The 21,075-nt window shown below is 43.9% G+C and overlaps 1 protein-coding gene across 1 annotated transcript in view; it reads right to left on the reverse strand.

Moving 5' to 3' along the window:
* Positions 1-237: 237 nt before the first annotated feature.
* The window catches only part of LOC140399553 (uncharacterized), a 54,379-nt gene continuing 33,541 nt past the window's right edge, over positions 238-21,075 (reverse strand). Inside the window, exons 3-10 of the mRNA XM_072489097.1 lie at positions 19,652-19,687; positions 18,867-19,157; positions 14,116-14,406; positions 10,582-10,683; positions 9,053-9,080; positions 8,820-8,872; positions 4,207-4,244; positions 238-965 (exon numbers count right to left, since the gene is read on the reverse strand). Coding sequence (XP_072345198.1) covers positions 942-965; positions 4,207-4,244; positions 8,820-8,872; positions 9,053-9,080; positions 10,582-10,683; positions 14,116-14,406; positions 18,867-19,157; positions 19,652-19,687 — 863 coding nt within the window. The 3' untranslated portion in view covers positions 238-941. The remainder of the gene's footprint in view (positions 966-4,206; positions 4,245-8,819; positions 8,873-9,052; positions 9,081-10,581; positions 10,684-14,115; positions 14,407-18,866; positions 19,158-19,651; positions 19,688-21,075) is intronic.

The raw sequence follows: 21,075 nt of genomic DNA on the forward strand, positions 1-21,075 counted from the left end.
AGTTTCGATAGGCCGGATTTCCCCCTTCCCATCTGCAACTTAGTGGTTCTATGCTTTATGTTTAAAGAACACAGGTTTCCAGCAAACCAAAACTCAGTGCGGCAAATGGGCCATGGAACTCCATAATTAGTTTATACAGTGAGCATGACGAACGGTTTTCCTTTGTAGAAGGAATCCTAAGTAGGAAAAAAACACACATTTCACATTTAGTCAAACCATTTATCAGAGAACACGGGATACACATGCTCGCACAGGGAACAGGAGTAATCTTGAACGTTCTTTGGAAAGGTCTGTCTAGGATGGCTCACTGGAAGTTGCAATGCTGCTGCCGGTATAGTTTATTTAGCTTTGGGCACCTCTACTCAGATTCTGCTCATTTTTATCAATTACATTCCACGGATCTAAGGCATTCCATACAAGAACCTACGTATATGACGTGCCAGGTTTTGGGCACATCAGTATGAATTCTGTCGCTACACGCATATGCTCCCATATGCAAAGCATGCGTTGTAAGCAATAAGGGATATCAACAAAAACTACAATATAGGTGAACAATAGGCGTTCATCTTTAAAATTCTTAATCTTTACCAGCGAGCTTTTAAGCATAATTAGATATTGGACAGAAACGAAAATCTGATCATTGGAGTTGCACACCTGTGCTAAAACCATGCTTCATTCGGTGCTCAAATTGGGAAATCAGCTTTTGGAAAATGTGTAAGGGTAATCTAAACACTTCCGTCAGCTTCACAATTCTGCAATAAGGGAGTTCATGCTATCTGACACCATTTCGGTTACAGATTTCGAAGTTGCATATGTCAAGCAGACGGTAATCAGAACGTTCTTTTCCTCCATTTGCAGATCAGAATGAAAGCCAGTCTCCACTAATGCGGATTCAGCACGTCCACCAACAAATTTGCACACCTGAACTCCTACTGGTCGTTCTACACGATTTCAGAATATATAGTCTACAATGAGTAACATGGAAAAAGGAAAAGATTAGTGTATGAACGTATCCATCCATCCATCGATCTACCTAACTATCTATATATCTATTTTTAAAAATTAAATTACAGCGCAGTACAGGCCCTTCGGCCCTCGATGTTGCGCCGACCTGTGAAACCACTCTAAGGCCCATCTACACTATTCCTTTTTCGTCCATATGTCTATCGAATGACCATTTCAATGCCCTTAGTGTTGGCGAGTCCACTACTGTTGCAGGCAGGGCATTCCACGCCCTTACTATTCTCTGAGTAAAGAACCTACCTCTGACATCTGTCACATATCTATCTCCCCTCAATTTAAAGCTATGGCCCTCGTGCAAGACATCACCATCCGAGGAAAACGGCTCTCACTGTCCACCCTATCCAATCGTCTGATCATCTTGTATGCCTCAATTAAGTCACCTCTTAACCTTCTTCTCTCTAACGAAAGCAGCTTGAAGTCCCTCAGCATTTCCTCGTAAGATCTTCCCTCCATACTAGGCAACATTCTGGTAAATCACCTCTGTACCCTTTCCAATGCTGCCACATCCTTCCTATAATGCGTCAACCAGAATTGCACGCAATACTCCAAATGCGGCCGCACCAGATTTTTGTACAGCTGCAACATGCCATCATGGCTCCGAAATTCAATCCCTCTACCAATAAAAGCTAACACACCGTACGCCTTCTTAACAACCCTCTCAACCTGGGTTTCAACTTTCAGGGATCTATGTACATGGACACCGAGATCTCTCTACTCATCCACACTGCCAAGAATGTTACCATTATCCCAGTACTCTGTCTTCCTGTTATTCCTTCCAAACGCATTAACTCACACTTTTCCGCATTAAACTCCATTTGACACCTCTCAGCCCAGCGCTGCAACTTATCTCTGTCCCTCTGTAACTTGTAACATCCTTCCGCACTGTCCATAACTCCACGACTTTAGTGTCATCTGCAGCTTTACTCACCCATCCTTCTACGCCCTCCTCCAGGTCATTTATAAAAATGACAAACAGCAGTGGCCCCAAAACAGATCCTTGTAGTACATCACTAGTAACTGGACTCCAGTCTGAACATTTCCCATCAACCACCAGCAACTGTCTTCTTCCAGCTAGCCAATTTCTGATCCAAACTGCTAAATCACACTAAATCCCATGCCTCCGTGTTTTCTGCAGTAGCCCACAATGGGGAACCTTTTCAAAAGCTTTACTGAAATCCACATACACCACATCAACTTCTTTACCCTCATCCACCTGTTTGATCACCTTCTCAAAGAACTCAATAAGGTTTGTGAGGCACGACCTACCCTTCACAAAACTATCTCTAATCAAATTATTCCTTTACAGATGGTTTGGCATCCTATCTCTTATAAACCTTCCAAGACTTTGCCCACAACAGAAGTACGGCTCACTGGTCTAGTGTTACCGGGGTTGTCTCAACACCCCTTCTTGAACAAGGGGACAACATTTGCTATCCTCCAGTCTTCTGGCACTATTCCTTTGGACAAATATGTCTTAAAGATCAAAGCCAAAGGCTCAGCAATCTCCTCCCTAGCTTCCCAGAGAATCCTAGGATAAATCCGATCCGGCCCAGGGGACTTATCTATTTTCACACTTTCCAGAATTGCTAACACCTACTCCTTATGAACCTCAAGCCCTTCTAATCTAGTAGCCTGAATCTCAGTATTCCCCTCGGCAACATTGTCTTTTTCCTGTGTGAATACTGACGAAAAATATTCATTTAGCACGTCTCCCATCTCCTCGGACTCCGCGTACAACTTCCCACGACGGTCCTTGACTGGCCCTACTCTTACTCTACTCATTCTTTTATTCCTGACAAATCTATATAAAGCTTTAGGGTTATCCTTGATCCTACCTGCCAAAGACTTCTCATGTCCCCTCCTGGCTCTTCTCAGCTCTCTCTTTAAGTCCTTCCTATCTAACTTGTAACTCTCGAGCGCCCTAACTGAACCTTCATGTCTCATCTTTACATAAGCCTCCTTCTTCCTCTTGACAAGTGTTTCGACTGCTTTAATAAACCACGGTTCCCTCGCTCGACCACTTCGTTCCTGCAGATACATACTTATCAAGGGCACGCAGTAGCTGTTCCTTAAACAAGCTCCACATTTCCATTGTGTCCATCCCCTGCAGTTTTCCTCTCCATCCGATGCATCCTAAGTCTTGCCTCATCGCATCATAATTGCCTTACCCCAAATATAACTCTTGCCCTACGGTATATACCTAACCCTTTCCATCACTAAAGTAAACGTAATCGAATTCAATGGCAGCCATTAGCTGCTGTGCCCTCTGAAGGTAGCCAAATGTATTTCCAATGAAAACCTTCCCAGATCTAAAAATATCACTACTCACCATTCCCTGGCAATTACATAAAATCGAATTGTGGTCACTATCACCAAAGTGCTCACCGACCTCCAAATCTAACACCTGTCCTGGTTCATTACCCAGTACCAAATCCAATCTGGCCTCGCCTCTCGTTGGTCTATCTACATACTGTTTCAGGAAACCCTCCTGCACACATTGGACAAAAACGGACCCATCTAAAGTACTCGAACTATATCGCTTCCAGTCAATATTTTGAAAGTTAAAGTCCCCCATAACAACTACTCTGTTGCTTTCGCTTATCCGGAATCATCATTGCAATCCTTTCCTCTACATCTCTGGAACTTTTCGGAGGCCTATAGAAAACCCTTAACAGGGTGACCTCTCCTTTCCTGTATCTAACCTCAGCACATACTACCTCAGTGGACGAGTCTTTATCAACCGTCCTTTCTGCCACCGTAATACTGTCCTTGACATACAATGCCACCTCTCCCCCTCTTTTACCACCTTCCCTGAGCTTACTGAAATATCTAAACCCCGGCACCTGCAACAACCATTCCTGTCCCTGCTCTATCCATGTCTCCGAAATGGCGACAACATCGAAGTCCCAGGTACCAACCAATGCCGCAAGCTCTATCTATCTATCTATCTATCTATCTATCTATCTATCTATCTATCTATCTATCTATCTATCTATCTATCTATCTATCTATCTATCTATCTATCTATCTATCTATCTACCTATCTATGTATTTACCTATCTATTAATCTATCAATACATCTATTCATCTCCCTCTCTCTCTCTCTCTATCTATCAACCTGTCTATCTAACTTTTTATCTATCTATCTATCTATCTATATCTCTCTTGGAAAATTATACGTACCATTACATTTATTTGCGGAGGCTCATTTACATCTTCATCTGAAATAAAACAAATGAATGGCCCATCAATAAATGCCTGTTCCAATATCGATATAGTGGATGGCAATCGAGACGAGGTAGGGACGCAGTGGTATTGTCACGGAAGTGGCAAGTTGGCAAAGCTCGTGGAGTGACCTGGGGACCCAGGTTTGACCCCCCCCCCTCCCAAAAGTAGATGGTGACAGTTGAATTCAATAAAAAAAAGTCATGCCCATAATGTGGTGGATTCGTAAAGGACCTCTGAAACGCCATTCAATTCAAGGGCAATTAGAGAATGGGCAATAACTACTGGCACAGCCAGCTACACACACATCCTGTGACCAGAAAGTCAATGTACATTGCAGCTATCGTCCAGAAGGGGAAAAAAACATTTCGGGAAGCAATTTGCCAAATTTTAAAATCACGTTGTAAAAATGCAAATATGTTTGAGTCATTTTGCCGGATTCTGAGAAATAAACTGTTTCGGGTTCTTTCATTTCCAACACCGTTCCACGTTTTCAGGTGCAACAGAGGCATAGAATACAAAGATGCCTATCCAATGTGCGTTTGACCGGCATCTATTGAATCCATAGAGAGACCACCCCGCCCCACCCAGCCCCTCCATGGTTATTCAGGCTAAAACAATGGCATATTTGTGCCTTTAACATTCAGACCTGTTTTTGATATTCGGGGACTAGAACGATACATGAGTGAAAAAACAGTAACATACTTACCAAACATAAGCAGGAGGAGACCATTTCGCCCATCGAGCCTGCCCTGCCATTCATTACGGTCTTGGTGGACCATCAGGCTCAGTATCCTGATCCCACCTTCTCGGCATATCTCTTGAGCCCTTCAGCCCCAAGATCTTTATCTTACTCATTTTTGAATGTACACGACGTTTTGGCCACAACTAATTTCGGCGGTAGTGCATTCCACAGGTTCACCACTCTCCTCACCTCAGTCCTCAACGGTTTACTCCTTATCCAGAATCTATGAGCTCCTAGTTCTGGACTCCCCCACCATCAGGGACATGTTTTCGGAATCTGCCCTGTCTCATCCTGTTAGAATTTTATCAGTGTGCTGCAGATCACCTTTCACTCTTCCAAACTCCAATAAATGTAATGGTAACTAAATTAGTTTCACCTCATATGTCCCAGTATCGCAGGAATCAGCCTGGTAAACCGACGCTGCACTCCCTCCATAGTAAGAACATCCTGCCTCAGAAAAGGAAACATATACTGCACACAATACTACAGATGTGGCCTCGCCACATGCCATGCATAATTGTAGTAAAACATCCCTAGCCTATACTGAAGTCTTCTCGCTATGACGGCCAAAATATCATTGGTCTTCTCTCCTGCCTGCTGCACCTGCGTGCTCACCTTTAGCGACTGATGCACTGGCACATCAGGTCTCGCTGAGTTCCCACCTCTCCCAACTTGAATCCTTTCAGATTACAGACTGCTTTTCTATTTTTTGCTAACGAAGCGGATAATCTCACATTCTGACTGGAAGCACAAATTATCAAGTCTGCCTCCTGTGATATGGCAAACCCTGCTTCTATCCCATGGTGTGTTCAAAGGAACCGATTATCCGATCGGGTTTGTGGTTGGAAATCAAATCAAAGTCCAGCCATTTAGCATTCCAGTTCCTGAAAATTTCTCCTCAGTGATGGGGAAGATACTGAGAGACAGGCTACATGAACATTTGGAAGAAAATTGACGGTTTGTGACAGACAACATGGTTTTCTACGAGGAAGGTCATGCCTCACCAAGTTGATTGAGTTTTTTGAAAAGACAACAAAGAAGATCGATGAAGAAGTGCTGTGGATGTTGCTTATAAGGACTTCTGTAGGGCGTTTATCAAGGTCCCACATGGCAGACGGGGATTAAAACTAATATCACATGCGATTCCGGGTGGACTGGCTCACTGAATACAGAAATGACTTGGTTATTGAAGACATGATGTGGAGATGCCGGCGTTGGACTGGGATGAGCACAGTAAGAAGTCTTACAACACCAGGTTAAAGTCCAACAGGTTTGTTTCGATGTCAAGATCTTTCGGAGCGCTGCTCCTTCCTCAGGTGAAGGGGCAGCGCTCCGAAAGCTAGTGACATCGAAACAAACCTGTTGGACTTTAACCTGGTGTGCTGTAAGACTTCTTACTTGGTTATTGAAGACAGAGAGTAGCAGCGGAAGGGTGTTTTGTTTTGAAAATGGAGATCTAGCTACTGGTTTTCCATAGGGATCAGTGCGGGAGCTCTGTTGTTTGTATACCATATAAATTCTGGAGGAAAATATGGGTGGTCTGATCAGTAAGTTTGTGGATGACATGATGATTGGCGGAGTTGTTGATCGTACTGAGGAGTGTCAGTGGATACAACAGGATATAGATAGATTGGAGACTTGGACACAGAAATGGCAGATGAAGTGTAATCCGGACAAATGCGAGGTGATGCAGTTTGGAGGATCAAATCTAGGTGTGCATTATACTGTAAATGGTAGAACCCTTAGGAACATTAACATCCAGAGGGATCTGGGCGTGCAGGTCCACAGTTCCCTAAATGTTGTAACACAGGTGCCCAATGTGATTCAGAGTAGATATGACATGCTTTACTTCATCAGCTAGCGCATTGAGTACAGGAGTTGAGAAATCATGTTGCAGCTATATAAAACCTTGGTTAGGCCGCATTTTGAGTGGAGTGTGCAATTCTGATCGCCACACCACCAGAAGGACGTGGAGGCTTTAGAGAGGGGGAAGAAGATACTTACGGGGATGTTGCCAGATATGGAGGACATTAGCTATGAGGAGAGGTTAAATAAACTCGTTTTATTCTCACTAGGACCTCGGAGGTTGAGCGGCGACCTGATAGAGGTCTACGCAATTATGAGGGGCATCTACAGAGTGGATAGTCAGAGGTTTTTTCCTTGGGTAGAGGGGACAATTACTGGGGGAGCATAGGTTTAAGGTTCGAGGGGCAACGTTTAGAGGAGATGTACGAGGCAAGTGTTTTACACAGAGGGTAATCGGTGCCTGGAACTCGCTGCCAGAGGAGGTGGAGGAAGCAGGGACGATAGTGACGTTTAAGGGACATTTTGACAAACACGTGAATACGACGTGAATAGAGGGAGACGGACCCCGAAAATGCAGAAGGTTTTAGTTTAGCCGGGCACCATGGTCGGCACAGACTTGGAGTGCCGAAGGGCCTGTTCCTGTGCTGTAAATTTCTTTCTTCTTTGTTCTAAATCCTATGATGAGCGAACGCTATTAATGTTAGAACCTGTATAGAACCTTAGTTAGGCCACACTTGGAGTATAGTGTTCAATTCTGGTCGCCACACTACCAGAAGGATGTGGAGGCTTTAGAGAGGGTGCAGAAGAGATTTACCAGAATGTTGCCTGGTATGGAGGGCATTAGCTATGGGGAGCGGTTGAATAAACTCGGCTTATTCTCACTGGAACGAAGGAGGTTTAGGGGGACCTGATAGAGGTATACAAAATTATGTGGGGCATCGACAGAGTGGATAGTCAGAGGCTTTTCCCCAGGGTAGAGGGGGCAATAACTAGGGGGCATAGGTTTAAGGTGAGAGGGGCAAGGTTTAGAGTAGATGTACGAGGCAAGTTTTTTACGAAGAGGGTGGTGGGTGCCTGGAACTCGCTACCGGAGGAGGTGGTGGAATCAGGGACGATAGTGACATTTAAGGGGCATCTTCACAAATACATGAATAGGATGGGAATAGAGGGATACGGACCCAGGAAGTGTAGAAGATTGTAGTTTAGTAGGGCAGCATGGTCGGCACGGGCTTGGAGGGCCGAAGGGCCTGTTCCTGTGCTGTACATTTATTTGTTCTTTGTTCTTTGTTAGCTCAACTCACCGTCCTGCTCTCACATCCACATGTCCGTGATGGGCCTGCCGCAATGTTCCAGTGAACCCCAGCGCAACTGGAGGAACAGCACCTCACCTTCCAATTAGGTAATTTACAGCCTTCCGGAATTAATAATGAATTCAAGAACATTAGACTGTGAACTCTCTCCTCCACCGTCACCCATTTTTATTTCAACCAATTTATTTTCATTTGTTCCATTGATCTGTTCCCCATCCCGCGACCCCACTTGAGCGATTTGTTCCTCGTTGCCCTCAACACAGTGCTGACCTTTGTTCCTCCATTCACACATTCTAATCTCTTTTTGTTCCACTATCAGCATCCTTGTTTGCCATAATCACCACATTAATATTCATTTCGTCTTTCTGTGCAAGACATCTTAGACAATCTCCCCCTACTCCTGGCCCTCCCTCCAGCTCCACCGCTTCACCCCCCCCCCCCCCCCCCACACACACACACACATACACACACGCGCAGAACAGTATAAATCTGACCTATTTCCATTTCCCTCCAGCTTTGTAAAGGCGTCATGCAGACGGGAACATTTAACTTCCTTCGCTCTCCACAGATGCAATCAGAGATTCTGAGTTTGCCCAGTATTTTATGTCTTTGTGCCTTTAAAACATTTTTCGTCACAGGAATTCCCCAAAAACGTCTAAAATAAATTATTGATCATGAAAACTAGCGGCTAGCATCGATTCTGCACTCACACGTGCCATCATCTTCTTGATACCTTCGAGTTCCATCTCCTTTGGCTGGAGCACTATAAAATATGGAAAACGGCAATATGTTATTTTGAATGAAGGCCAAATTAAATTTACTTTTTAAAATTCATCAAGTTTCGGAACGATTCATCTGGATAACGCAGGTAATTATTGTGCAACTCGATACATTGAATACATGTGCCATTATCAACATTCAATGCAGCAGATTATAGTCTCACCTCTCATTGAGTTGACTTTCTGTTCGCCCTGTTGTGAAAACAGATGGTGAAACATGTCAAAAAGGTCGTCGGTTTTCCTCGAAATTGTCCTCCCCATGCCTGAAGACGCAAGCTTCATACTGGACATATGTTGTGTGTGAAACTCAGCCTAGCAAGCTAAGTAACAGTGAAACTGCGCATGTTTAAGTGAAGGAAGGACCTGCCGAGTCTAGTTGGGATTCAATTTGGCCCAATATCATGTGGCGGCCTCCTTTGAATTTTGGGCAGCCATTTGACAGCTCGCAGAGCTTTGTTTTCCTATGTTTGAAACGGAAAAGAACTTGGCCTGTTTAATAAAAGGTGGCAAATTCGACAATACAAACTTAGAAAAAATAAAATACCTCTCGATCGTTTCAATTTGTATGTATAAATCAATGGACCCGGTTGGATTCTGACCTTGGGTTCCTGTCTTTCTGGAGTTTGCACTTTTTCTCTGCTCCGCCGCGAGCTCCGAATACCACACACAGTCTCGGTGTATTGGCATTGCTGAATACAGTTAGTGTCAAAACATGTGGAAAGGTCCTGACAATATTGACCATTAACATCCTAAGAAGTACCGATGAGGTTGATTGACCATGTTAACTTGTCCCTTAGTGCCCGAGCATGTGCAGGTGCGGTGTATTGGTCATGATAAATTCTCCTTAGTGTCCAAATGTGTGCAGGTTAGGTGCATTGGCCATGCAAATCTACCGCATAGTGTTCAAATGTTAGATTGGTCTACGGGGATGGGGAGGGTAGTGGGATTGGGCGGCATGCTAATTTCGATGGGACGAAAGGCCTCCTTCAACAATGTATGCACTTTCAGGATCTCAGGAATTCTCCCATTTTATAAATACGTTTATCTCAAGGCTGATGGACATATCTATATTGTTTGCTTAGCTCGTATTTTGACTTTCCTTCAGAACGAACAGTTACTTTTGCGTGCCTCCTCACATATTGAACTATTTTGTCAATCGAAATTAACCTTCGGAAATTTTGCCACTGGGAAATACAACACTGAATTTCTGCGAAGGATGACCATAGGCACATGGAACAGGGATGCGCGTGCAGAACATTTAAGGAATCCGCCTCCATTGGCATCTATCAGGTTAGATGATGTGACCATGCAAAAATTGCCCCCTGGTGTCCAGTGATATGGTTAGATGGATTTGCAAAGCTATATTGTCCCTTTGTATCCAAAGCTATGCAGGTTAGGTGGATTCTCCACAATAAAAAAAAGTCCTTTAGTGTCGAAAGATGTGCCGGTTAGGTGGGTTATATTTTTTTAAATGTTGCTCATTGTCCAAAGATGTGCTGATTAGGTGGATTGATCATGCTAGTTTGCTTCTTGCTGTTCAACGATGTGCAGGTTAAATGTGTCCCCTTAGTTTCCAAAGGTCTGTTGGTGAGGTTGCTTGACCATGCTAAATTCGCGCCTTAGTGTCCAGAGCTATCCTGACTATAGCGATTCTATGGTTCAATATATAGAACTGTTTTGCAAATGTACTCACGACGCTTGATGATGACGCCAGCAATGAGCGCCGCAATCAGCAAAACGATGATGAAGGCAGCACACACTGGGCCAATGGCCAACGACATGTTCTTCTGTTCAACTAATAAGTGATAAAATGGGAAATCAGTGTAAGAATTTTTCGGGGGCAGGGGGAGGGAATGTCAACACTTCTGGCAGAGACCATTATGATAATGCATGCATCTTTCGATACCTCCGCCACGATAGAGTTTTTCGGTTCATGTCTCATTATGTAAAAAGCGATTGCAAGATGTCACCCTTGATAGGCAATTTGTTCTCCTGATTTCAATGGCAGCCGTTAACTGCTGTGCCCTCTGAAGGTGGCCAAATGTATTTCCAATAAAAGCCTTCCCAGAGCTACAAATATCACTACTCACCATTCCCTGCCAATTACATAAACTCGTTTCTCAGTCAATTTTTGCAGTGTTATTAGCAAATGTTTATCCTTCGCCATCAACTGATGAATTTTATTTCTAATTCAGTTCAATCAAATAATGGCAGGTTGATACAGATGCCTGAGGCATCTTCCCACCAAACATACCTTTGCCTGGTTTGGCTGCCTAACCTTAAATCCAATGGCTTGTGATAAACAAACATACACCACAGACTGATGTTCGATACAACTGTTTACAGCACATTTGTTGAAAAACCATACGAACTATTGGTACATCCTGCAAAATATCAACCAGAAACTCATTACCTACTTAGAAACGTAGAAATGGTATGCGGCCATATATATATTGTCTCAATTGAACGGATTCGGAACACTGTGTGTGAAGGACGATCACTGTAAGCACGTCCTAGCTCAGTTCTGTTGTGGTCAGCGATAAAAAAAAACAAGGGGCCAATCTAATACCAACTCAAGCCGCCCCCCCCTCCCCCACATACACACAAACATTTCTGCCAACTACATAGCCGCGTTTCTAATCCATCATACTTGATATCCTTTGCAACGGGCTTGTTCATTTTGCAAACAGGGCTTTGCATTGGCCGCATATGGAGTCTCAGTTCAGGATTCTCTTAAATTTAACAAAGAACAAGAATAAAGAACAAGGAAAATAACAGCACACGAACAGGCCCTTTGGCCCTTCGACCATGCTGCCCGTCTGAACTAAATGTCCCTCCCGTTCCGGGGACTATATCCCTCTATTCCCATCCTATACATGTATTTGTCGAGATGGCCTTTACTGTCACTATCGTTCCTGCTTCGACTACGTCCTCGGGCAGCGGGTTCCTGGCTTCCACCACTCTCAATGTAAAAAGTTTCCCTCGCACATCTCCTTAAACGTTGCCCCTCACACCTAATCCTATGCACCCTAGTAATTGACTCTTCCACCCTGGGAAGAAAATCTTCCGACTAATCACTCTGCCCATGCCCCTCAAAGTCTTGTCGACTTCTATCAGATCGCCCCTCAACCTCCGTCATTCCAGTGAGAACGAAACAGATGTGTCCAACCTCTCCTCATACCTAATGCACGACATAACATGGATTTATATCGCAGTTAGGATGGCAAATATAATGCCAACATTCATGTAGAGATGGGCTGGAATACAACAGCAGAAATGTACGGCTGAAGCTCTGTCCGGGTGTGCCCATACCCTATTTGGAATATTATGAGCAGTTATGGGCTCGGAACCTGAAGAAGGATGTGTTGTCCTTGGTGAAGGTACAGAGGAGCTTCACAAGAAGGCGGAATGAAGGTTTTGTCATACGAAGAACGGCTGAGGATTTTGAGGCTTTACTCCACTGAATTTGGAAGGTTGTGGGGGTATCTCATTGAGACTTACAGCTTACTGAGAGGCCTGGATAGAGTGGACGTGTAGAGGATGTTTCCACTATTCAGAGCGACTACAACCCGAGGGCAAGCATCAGAATGACGGAACTATCCGTTAAACCATAACTGTGGAGGATCTACCAGTTTAATTTGGATAAATGTGAAGTTATTCACTTTGGTCGGAAAACAAAAAGGCAGATTACGACCTGAACGGTTGTTAGATTGGTCTACGGGGATGGGGGAGGGGAGTATGCTGCGGGAATTGGGTGTCCTTGTGCACCAGTCGCTGAAAAGCATGCTGGTGCAGCAGACGTCAAATAATCCAAATTGCATGTTGGCTTGAAATGACAGGTTTCGAGCACGGGAACAGGGATGTGTTGCTGCAATTATACAGGGCCTTGGTGACGTCACAACTAGAATATTTTGTGCATTTTTGTTCCCCTGCTCTGCAGAAGGATGTTCTTGCTCTCGAGGGAGTGCAGCGAAGCTTTGCCAGACTGATTCCTGGGTTGGCGGGACTAATGTTTGAGGAGAGAATGACCAGGTTGGAATTGTTCTCGCTGGAGTTCAGAAGAATGAGGGGTGATCTTACAGAGACTTATAAAATTCAAACAGGACTAGATAGGGTAGATGCTGATGGAAGTTGCCCATGTTGGGTGTTTCCAGAACCAGGGTCACAGTCTTAGGATTGAGAGAAGATCATTTAGGACAGAATTGAGGAGACATTGCTAAACACAAACAGCAGTGAGCCTGTGGAATTCATTACTACAGGGAGTAGTTGAGGATAATACATTTAAACTATTCCATACGCGGCTAGATATGGCACTTGAGGCGAATGGCTTCAAAGGCTCTGGGGAGAAAGCAGGATCAGACTATTGAGTTTGATGATCAGCATGATCGTGACGAATGGCGGAGCAGGCTCGAACGCCGAATGGCTTCCTCCTGCTCATATCGTTCATGTCTCTGTGAATTTATTCAGCTAGCGCGTGGTGAAACTTTACAACTCATTGTCACAGAACGCTGTGGAGGTCAACTCACCGAGTGGCTTTGAGAAAGCGATAGCTAGGTTACTTGATTATTAAGATGTGGAGATGCCGGCGTTGGACTGGGGTGAGCACAGTACGAAGTCTTACAACACCAGGTTAAAGTCCAACAGGTTTGTTTCAAACACTGGCTTTCAGAGCGCAGCTTCTTCACCAGGTGAATGAAGTGGTGACTTCCACGGACTCATATATAGACAAAGTCAATGGTGCAAGATGCTATATTGAATGCGAGTTTTGGCAGGTAATTATGTCTTTACAGGTTCAGACGTTGCGAGAGGGATAATCACAGCTTAAAGAGTTGTGAATTGTCTCAAGCCAGGACTGTTGGTAGGATTTCGCAAGCCCAGCCCAGATGGTGGGGTGTGAATGTAATGCGACATGAATCCAAGGTCCCGGTTGAGGCCGCACTCATGTGTGCGGAACTTGGCTATAAGTTTCTGCTCGGCGATTCTGCGTTGTCGCGCGTCCTGAAGAACGCTTTCCCGAAGATCAGTGGCTTTCAAAGTATCGTCTTGCATCTTTGACTTTGTCTATATATATGTTTCTACAATCAGCCTCTTCTTACAATAAGTATCTCATATATGTCCAAATTAATGGGAACATTCTGTTAACTTCTATTATCTTCTGTTAACAGAATGCCGACAACGAATAAAATATTGAGATACAAAAAGATACCGCTTGGTTGTTGATCCTTACCTTTCTCGGTAACCTCCACAGATTTGCTGAACGGGGACAGCTTCCAATGTCCCAAAACAAATGTTTGGTAACGACAACTATAATTTCCTAAAGAATCCAGATCCGTGACATTTATAGCAAATGTCAGCTTTTTCTGACCATCGCTCACTTCGAGAGTTTGTACATGTTGTTCGCTGGGAATTCTGTGCAAGTAAAATATTCCGCCGGCAAACCGAATGTCACCTTCGCAGGAAATAAGGACAGTGTCACTGTTTGATCGGCGTTTGCTGATGGTTGGCGGCGAAACTTTGTCTGTAACAAAGCAGAGACAAGATGTTGAGATGCACAACAAATAGCGTTTGATTTTAGTCAAAACGATGATGCGCTGAATTTCGGAACATCAAATCAAAATGTGATTAAGAGGGTCTATAAAGCAATCCAGGCTATGCAGCTCCCAACGGATCCGGTATGTTTACAGTGTTTGTTCCCAAGAATCACACGTCAATGCAATGCGAGGGTTAAGAACGGGCATATCACGTATGAACAGAGAGCGTATTTACATTTCACACCCAGAAATCCCAAGTTAATTAAGTTGTTTTACGGGGCAATTAGCGACACTGCTTAAGACTGATGAAAGCGTTACTATCTCCCATACGGCAATAAGGTCACTAAGACCCGAAAGAAGCGAGAAACACATTTTAGAGTTAAATAGAAGTTACACTTAAATAAAAGAACGGATTCTCTTCACAAGGAGCAGCAGGAAGAAACACCAGCCCTGCAGTGACACTCCCTAAAACCTTTCCTGGACAATGTTTGAGGCTTGTTGAACTCACTCCCGCCTACCAGACGCACACTGTAGTCCCATTCTTAATGCCCCGGATGTTATCTCATTCTTTGTTCGTGCCGACCGCGCACGCGAAAATTTGGCAGACACCCCAAGATTAGTGTTTTCCCTGAAAGAATCGAATGGAGAGATGAATCAAACAAAATAATTTCATGCCCAACCTTCCCCTTTGGTGGAAAACTGGCCGAAGAGTCCATTAATATCTCATGATAGACGAGAACCCAGGCTGGAGAAGATTTCCAACTCAACATTAGAACATAGAACATATAACATAGAGCACACAGTGCAGAAGGAGGCCATTCGGCGCATCGAGTCTGCACCGACCCATTTAAGCCCTCTTCCGCCCTATCCCTGTGACCCAATAACCCCTCCTAACCTTTATGATCATTAAGGGCAATCTATCATTGCCAATCCACTTAACCTGCACATCTTTGGACTGTGGTAGGAAACCAGAGCACCCGGAGGAAACCCACGCAGACATGGGAAGAACGTGCAGACTCAGCGCAGACAGTGAGCCAGAGGGGAATCGAACCTGGGGCCCTGGCGCTGTGAAGCCACAGTGCTATCCACTTGTGCTACCGTGCATCCATTTGTAAGTTTTATGGACAGTTGATGAGATTCGTATCCTCCTGCATCAAATCTTCGCCGCGGACCTGACAATAAACTAGACTGCCATGAACCACTTTTTTACTTTTCCTTATGTCAATCCTTAAATACATTTTTCCGATTCATTTTTATATCGTAGTCTTGTTGTCTATAGATCGCCGTTTTCGCCCCTGTATCTGATCGGTCCAGTAAATATTTGCTGTTCCCCAAATTGGTCCCAGGTTCTAACGTGCCCCAAATGGGCAGGCACCTGGTAGATGAAACTCAATGCAGTGAAATGTGAGGTCATGCATTTTGATAGAAGAAACTTGGGGAGGCAATCTCGGTTCAATGGCTGAGCATTGAGGAGACTCCAGGAGCACGTGGACCATGGAGGTCACGTGCATAATTCTCTGAAGGTGGCCAGGCAAGTTGAAACAGTTGTTAAGAAGAGGATCCCTAGTATACAAAGCGAGTCATTGAGATACACGCCAGGAGGTGCGACACCCCGACAAATCTTTGGTCAGACCACATTTGGGACTCTGTTTAGGGCACCTTATTTCAGGAAGGATGTTAAAGCCCTGGAGAGAGTTCAGATGAGGGTTCCTAGAATGATAGCAGGAATGAGGAATTTTAGATACAAGGAAAGAGTAGAGAAATCGGAATTGTTCTCCTTGGATCCGAGTTGATTAAGAGGTGACCTAACTGATGTGTTCAATATTCTGAACATTTTGTCAGAGTGAAGAGGGATATTTTGTTTCCAGTAGATGGCATGTCAGCGACGAGGGGATCACAATTTCAAGATGGTCATCAAGAGGGCTCGGAGTGAAATGAGCAGAAATGTTTTTACTCAGGGAATTGTTGGGTTTGGAATGCGCTGCCTGGAAGAGTGGTGGATGTGGATTCCATCGGAGGTATCAAAAGAGAGCTGGATACATATTGAAAAGGATTAATTCAGAGTGCCGCAGAAATAGGGATGGAGAATGGGACAAGTTGGGTAGTTCCATCGGGAGCCGGTGCAGACACGATGCGGCCAATCGCCGCCTTCTGTGCAGCAAACAACAAAACACACGAATTGACGATGAATTCTACAGTCTATATTTAATTTTGATGTTCACCTTTGCTTCCTTAGTTAACCACGGAGGATGCACACTTTGCGAATCGTCATTGCTCATTGGGATACATCTTACGGAAAGTTAATAAGTTCCCTGTAAACGTCAGACACAACACCTGTATTCTCCTAACTTTTGTGATCGACATGTTGTCAAATAATAAAAACAATGGAATGGAACGTGCCTGCTGGTAAGCACCCTATTGCGTACCACTGGAGTTCAGAAACAATAAGGCAAAGAAGGTGGCCACGTCGCCACAGTCCCGATGACCATCGGCTGTTACCTCTTTGAATGTGAGTGTTGAATGGTGGTGATTTCACCTGAGGATGATCACAGCTCAGGCAAGTTTGAGAAGCCAAGGCCTTCATAGATAACCTATTGGAAATCTTTTGGAAACCTTTGGACCTTCACAAATAACCGTTTTGAAACCTCTTGGAAAGAATATGGTCAATGAAAAAATGTGTGTACTGGTGGAGGTAGTTGTAACACGATTTTGCCATTGTGACAAATCCATGTGCCCAATATAATATTTGTCGTCGAATCAATGAAGGTATTTATTGAAGGAATCCCTTCAACATCCCACTCTACTTCATGCAAATATACTGAGGCAGAATTAGCGGCAGCGATGGTAACAAGTAAATCAATCATAATGATATTGATAACTGTACATTTTAGAATTTACGAAAGTAGCATTTGGGTTTGCTGGAATCATGGACCCCAAGTTGTGCCATGTCTTTGATAAGGTGTGGCCGAGACAAATATATTTGGGTTGACGTTGTAATCTGTTGTGCTGCAACAGTTGCATTATTTTGGATCACCGACCCCTGAACTATCCTATTCCCTCATCTCGTTCGCCTTTGAACTGACTCAGAACGGTAAAACAGGACAAGGCTTTCGGAAGAGGTATGATATGATATAATGATAACGAACTGTTAGACAATTGGGGTCGCCATGGCGGCACACTAGTTGGCACAGTGGGTCAGCGCTGCCTCTTAGCTCATGGGATCCGTGTTCAATTACAGACTTTGGGTCACTGACTGTGTGGTGTTTGCACTTTCTCCCGTGTCTGCGTAGGTTTCATTCGGATGCTCCGAACTCCTCCCCTCAACTACCCGAACAGTCAACTAGAAAATCAGATCGGAACCGGAGAACATTGGGCTGTATTCCCCACCGGCAAGATGCTTCGTTTTGCCTGCAGCACCGGGGTTTCCACGACGGCGTGGGTTTGCCCTTCAATGGGAAACCCTATTGACCAACCGGCGTAACGGATTACCCGACGCAGAGTGATCTCTCCCATCCGCTGCCAATCGCTTGTCAGTCGATTTTGAGATCACCCTTTTTGTATCCACTCCAGCAATTTTAAAGTTCGTTTTGTTTTCAACCGTGCCTCTAATTCACCACAACATAGTTTAAGTTAAATTTTTCAGACAGGGAAATGTGGAAAACCTTTCCAGCAGAGGTATAACTCGTGTAAACTTATACATTTGGCAACGATCTAAAAACGTGTTGTCAAGGTTTTTATGGTCTCAGAGAATCATAGATTTTACAGTGCTGAAGGACGCCATTCGGTCCAGAGAGTCTGCACCGACCCTTGTAAAGAGCACACTACCTAACCTCACAACTCCGCCTTGTCCACTGAATCCTGGAACCCCACCTAACCTTTGTGGACACTAAGGGCAATTTAGCATGGTCAATGCACCTAACCTGCACATCTTTGGACTGTGGGAGGAAACCGGAGCACCCGGAGGAAACCCATTCTTCAATTTAATCCGTCGGAGCCGATTCTGCGTTCAACGGGACACATTACTTCAAACACTCCGCTGCGAATTTCATTGCCAGCAGGAGGTGCGCACCTTAGCAGTTAGCCGAGAGTGCTGAACGGGACAGATCCTGGCAATCTGCTGACACTGCTTCTCGCTGCTTGTCATGCAATGCAGAACAATTAGGCAGATGGAGTATTGTTCCCCCGAGAAATAATACTGATTATTCAATTTTAAAAACGAGCATTTGATGAGGAATCTGAACGTTTACTTCCTTGTTGGCCGACAAGAGACCGACATTAGCCTGGAAAAATATAACAAAAATATTTGAAGTGGCTAGCTTGGCAGACCAATGTCCAAAGGCCAAAGTGAATCCCATTGATATTCGCTTTGGGGGAAACCGATCTGATACTTTCAGAGCAATCGGCAGTTGATGTAATGACACAGGCGGACTCAGATTTGGTATCTTACCTCCAATGTGTATCTGAACGGGATCGCTCTCATCTGAATGTATCCATCCGTTCTTCTTCCAAGTCTGACATCGGCAAATATACTTTCCTGCCCTGCCTACAGAGAAGGAATGATCTAAATATGTCTTGCATTGTATTTTCTTAAAGTCCTTATGATCAACATCTTGCCCATTGTGAAAATATTCGATCCGTGTGGCAGGACAGTCGCACCGGCAACTCAAAGTTATTTTCTCTCCGGTAATAAACTTCCGAAAAGCTGGATCCACAGTCACGACTGGTTTCCGTAAACGATCTGGAATAAAAACAAAACGCATTTAAAACAATGTATGTGCAGAAACTAATGTCTGCAGATCGCATTAACCGACTTCCACAATCACAGTAGCGAGATGCGATTCCTCAATGAAATAACATAGAAGTCGATATTTAGCAGGTTCGGTGTTTAATGTTCCAATAAATCTAGTGCGCCGAAATAAACGTGCATTTTAAAATCAATTGTACCCACATGCGGAATGGTTCTTTGAAGATTCAGAGAACAGAGTGTGCCAGTGTAACTGCTGTAATGTTAAACCTCACAGCCCCCACACGGTGACTGGTGAGAATTGTGCCGAATACAATTGACAAACTTTTGAGAAGCCGTGATTGTCATTCCAAAAATTAAAGGTGATTGGTTGGGAGAAGTAGAAACATAAGAGAACAAAGGTGCAGAGTAAAGTCCGCATCAGACATTCTGTGTAAACCAGATCCACATGATTGAAAATCAATTCCTTTTATGCTCGTGTTACTCACCTGCTTCGACATCCCCGACCAGCTCGCCGACTTCAACTGTAAAAAGCAGAGTTACACAATTACGGGAAAAATAATGAAATTGAATAAAACGTTCCTGAACATATTCCAATTCGAACAAGTCTCTGATACCGGAGAATAAAATATACAGTTATTAACAGATAGGCAACATGGGTGTGATGAATGGATATATAATACAGAGTTATGGATAGAGAGACAATATAGAATGCGGAATACAGGGTTAACGGTAGGGTTCTTGGGAATGTGGAGGCGCAGAGAGGTCTTGGGATCTATGTTCATAGATCTTTGAAAGTTTCCACTCAAGTAGATAGAGCTGTGAAGAAGGCCTATGGTGGGCTGGCGTTCATTAGCAGAGTGATTGAATTTAAGAGCCGCGAGGTGATGATGCAGCTGTACAAATCCTTGGTAAGGCCACATTTGGAGTACTGTGTGCAGTTCTGTTCGCCTCATTTTAGAAAGGATGTGGAATCTTTGGAAACGGTGTAAATGAGATTTGCCATGATGTTGCCTGGAATGGAGAGTAGGTCTTACGAGAAAAGGTTGAGGGTGCTCGGCCTTTTCTCATTAGAACGGAAGAGGATGAGGGGCGACTTGATAGAAGTTTATGAACTGATCAGGGGAATAGATAGAGTAGACTGTCAGAGACTTTTCCCCCGGGTAGAACAAACCATTACAAGGGACATAAATTTAAGGTGAATGGTGGAAGATAGAGGGGGGATGTCAGAGGTAGGTTCTTTACCCAGAGAGTAGTGGCGGCATGGAATGCACTGCCTGTGGAAGTAGTTGAGTCGGAAACATTAGGGACCTTCAAGCGGCTATTGGGTAGGTACATGGATTACGGTAGAGTGATGGGGTGTAGATTAATTTGTTCTTAATCTAGGACAAAAGTTCGGCGCAACATAGTCGGCATAAGGGCCTATTCTGTACTGTATTTTTCTATGTTCTATGTTCCGTAGAGTTATGGATAGAGAAACAATATAATGTTATGGATAGTGAGACAATGTAAAGTAATGGATAGAGAGATAATATGAAGTTATGAATAGAGAGACAATACAAAGTTCTCGACGGAGAGACAATATGAAGGTATGGATAGAGAAACAATATAAAGTTATGGATAGAGATACACAATTTAATGTTATGGATAGAGAGACAATATAGAGTCATGGATAGAGAAACAATATAAAGTTATGGATAGAGAGACAATATAAAGTTATGGATAGAGAGACAATATGAAGTGAAGGATAGAGAGACAATATAATGTTCTGGACAGAGAGACAATATGAAGTTATGGATAGAGTGGCAATATAAAGTTATGGATAGAGAGACACAATATAATGCTATGGATAGAGAGACAATATAGAGTTATGGATAGAGAGACAATATGAAGTTATGGATAGCGAGACAGT

Source organism: Scyliorhinus torazame, chromosome 23, assembly GCF_047496885.1.
Source record: "Scyliorhinus torazame isolate Kashiwa2021f chromosome 23, sScyTor2.1, whole genome shotgun sequence".
Classification (NCBI taxonomy): domain Eukaryota; kingdom Metazoa; phylum Chordata; class Chondrichthyes; order Carcharhiniformes; family Scyliorhinidae; genus Scyliorhinus; species Scyliorhinus torazame.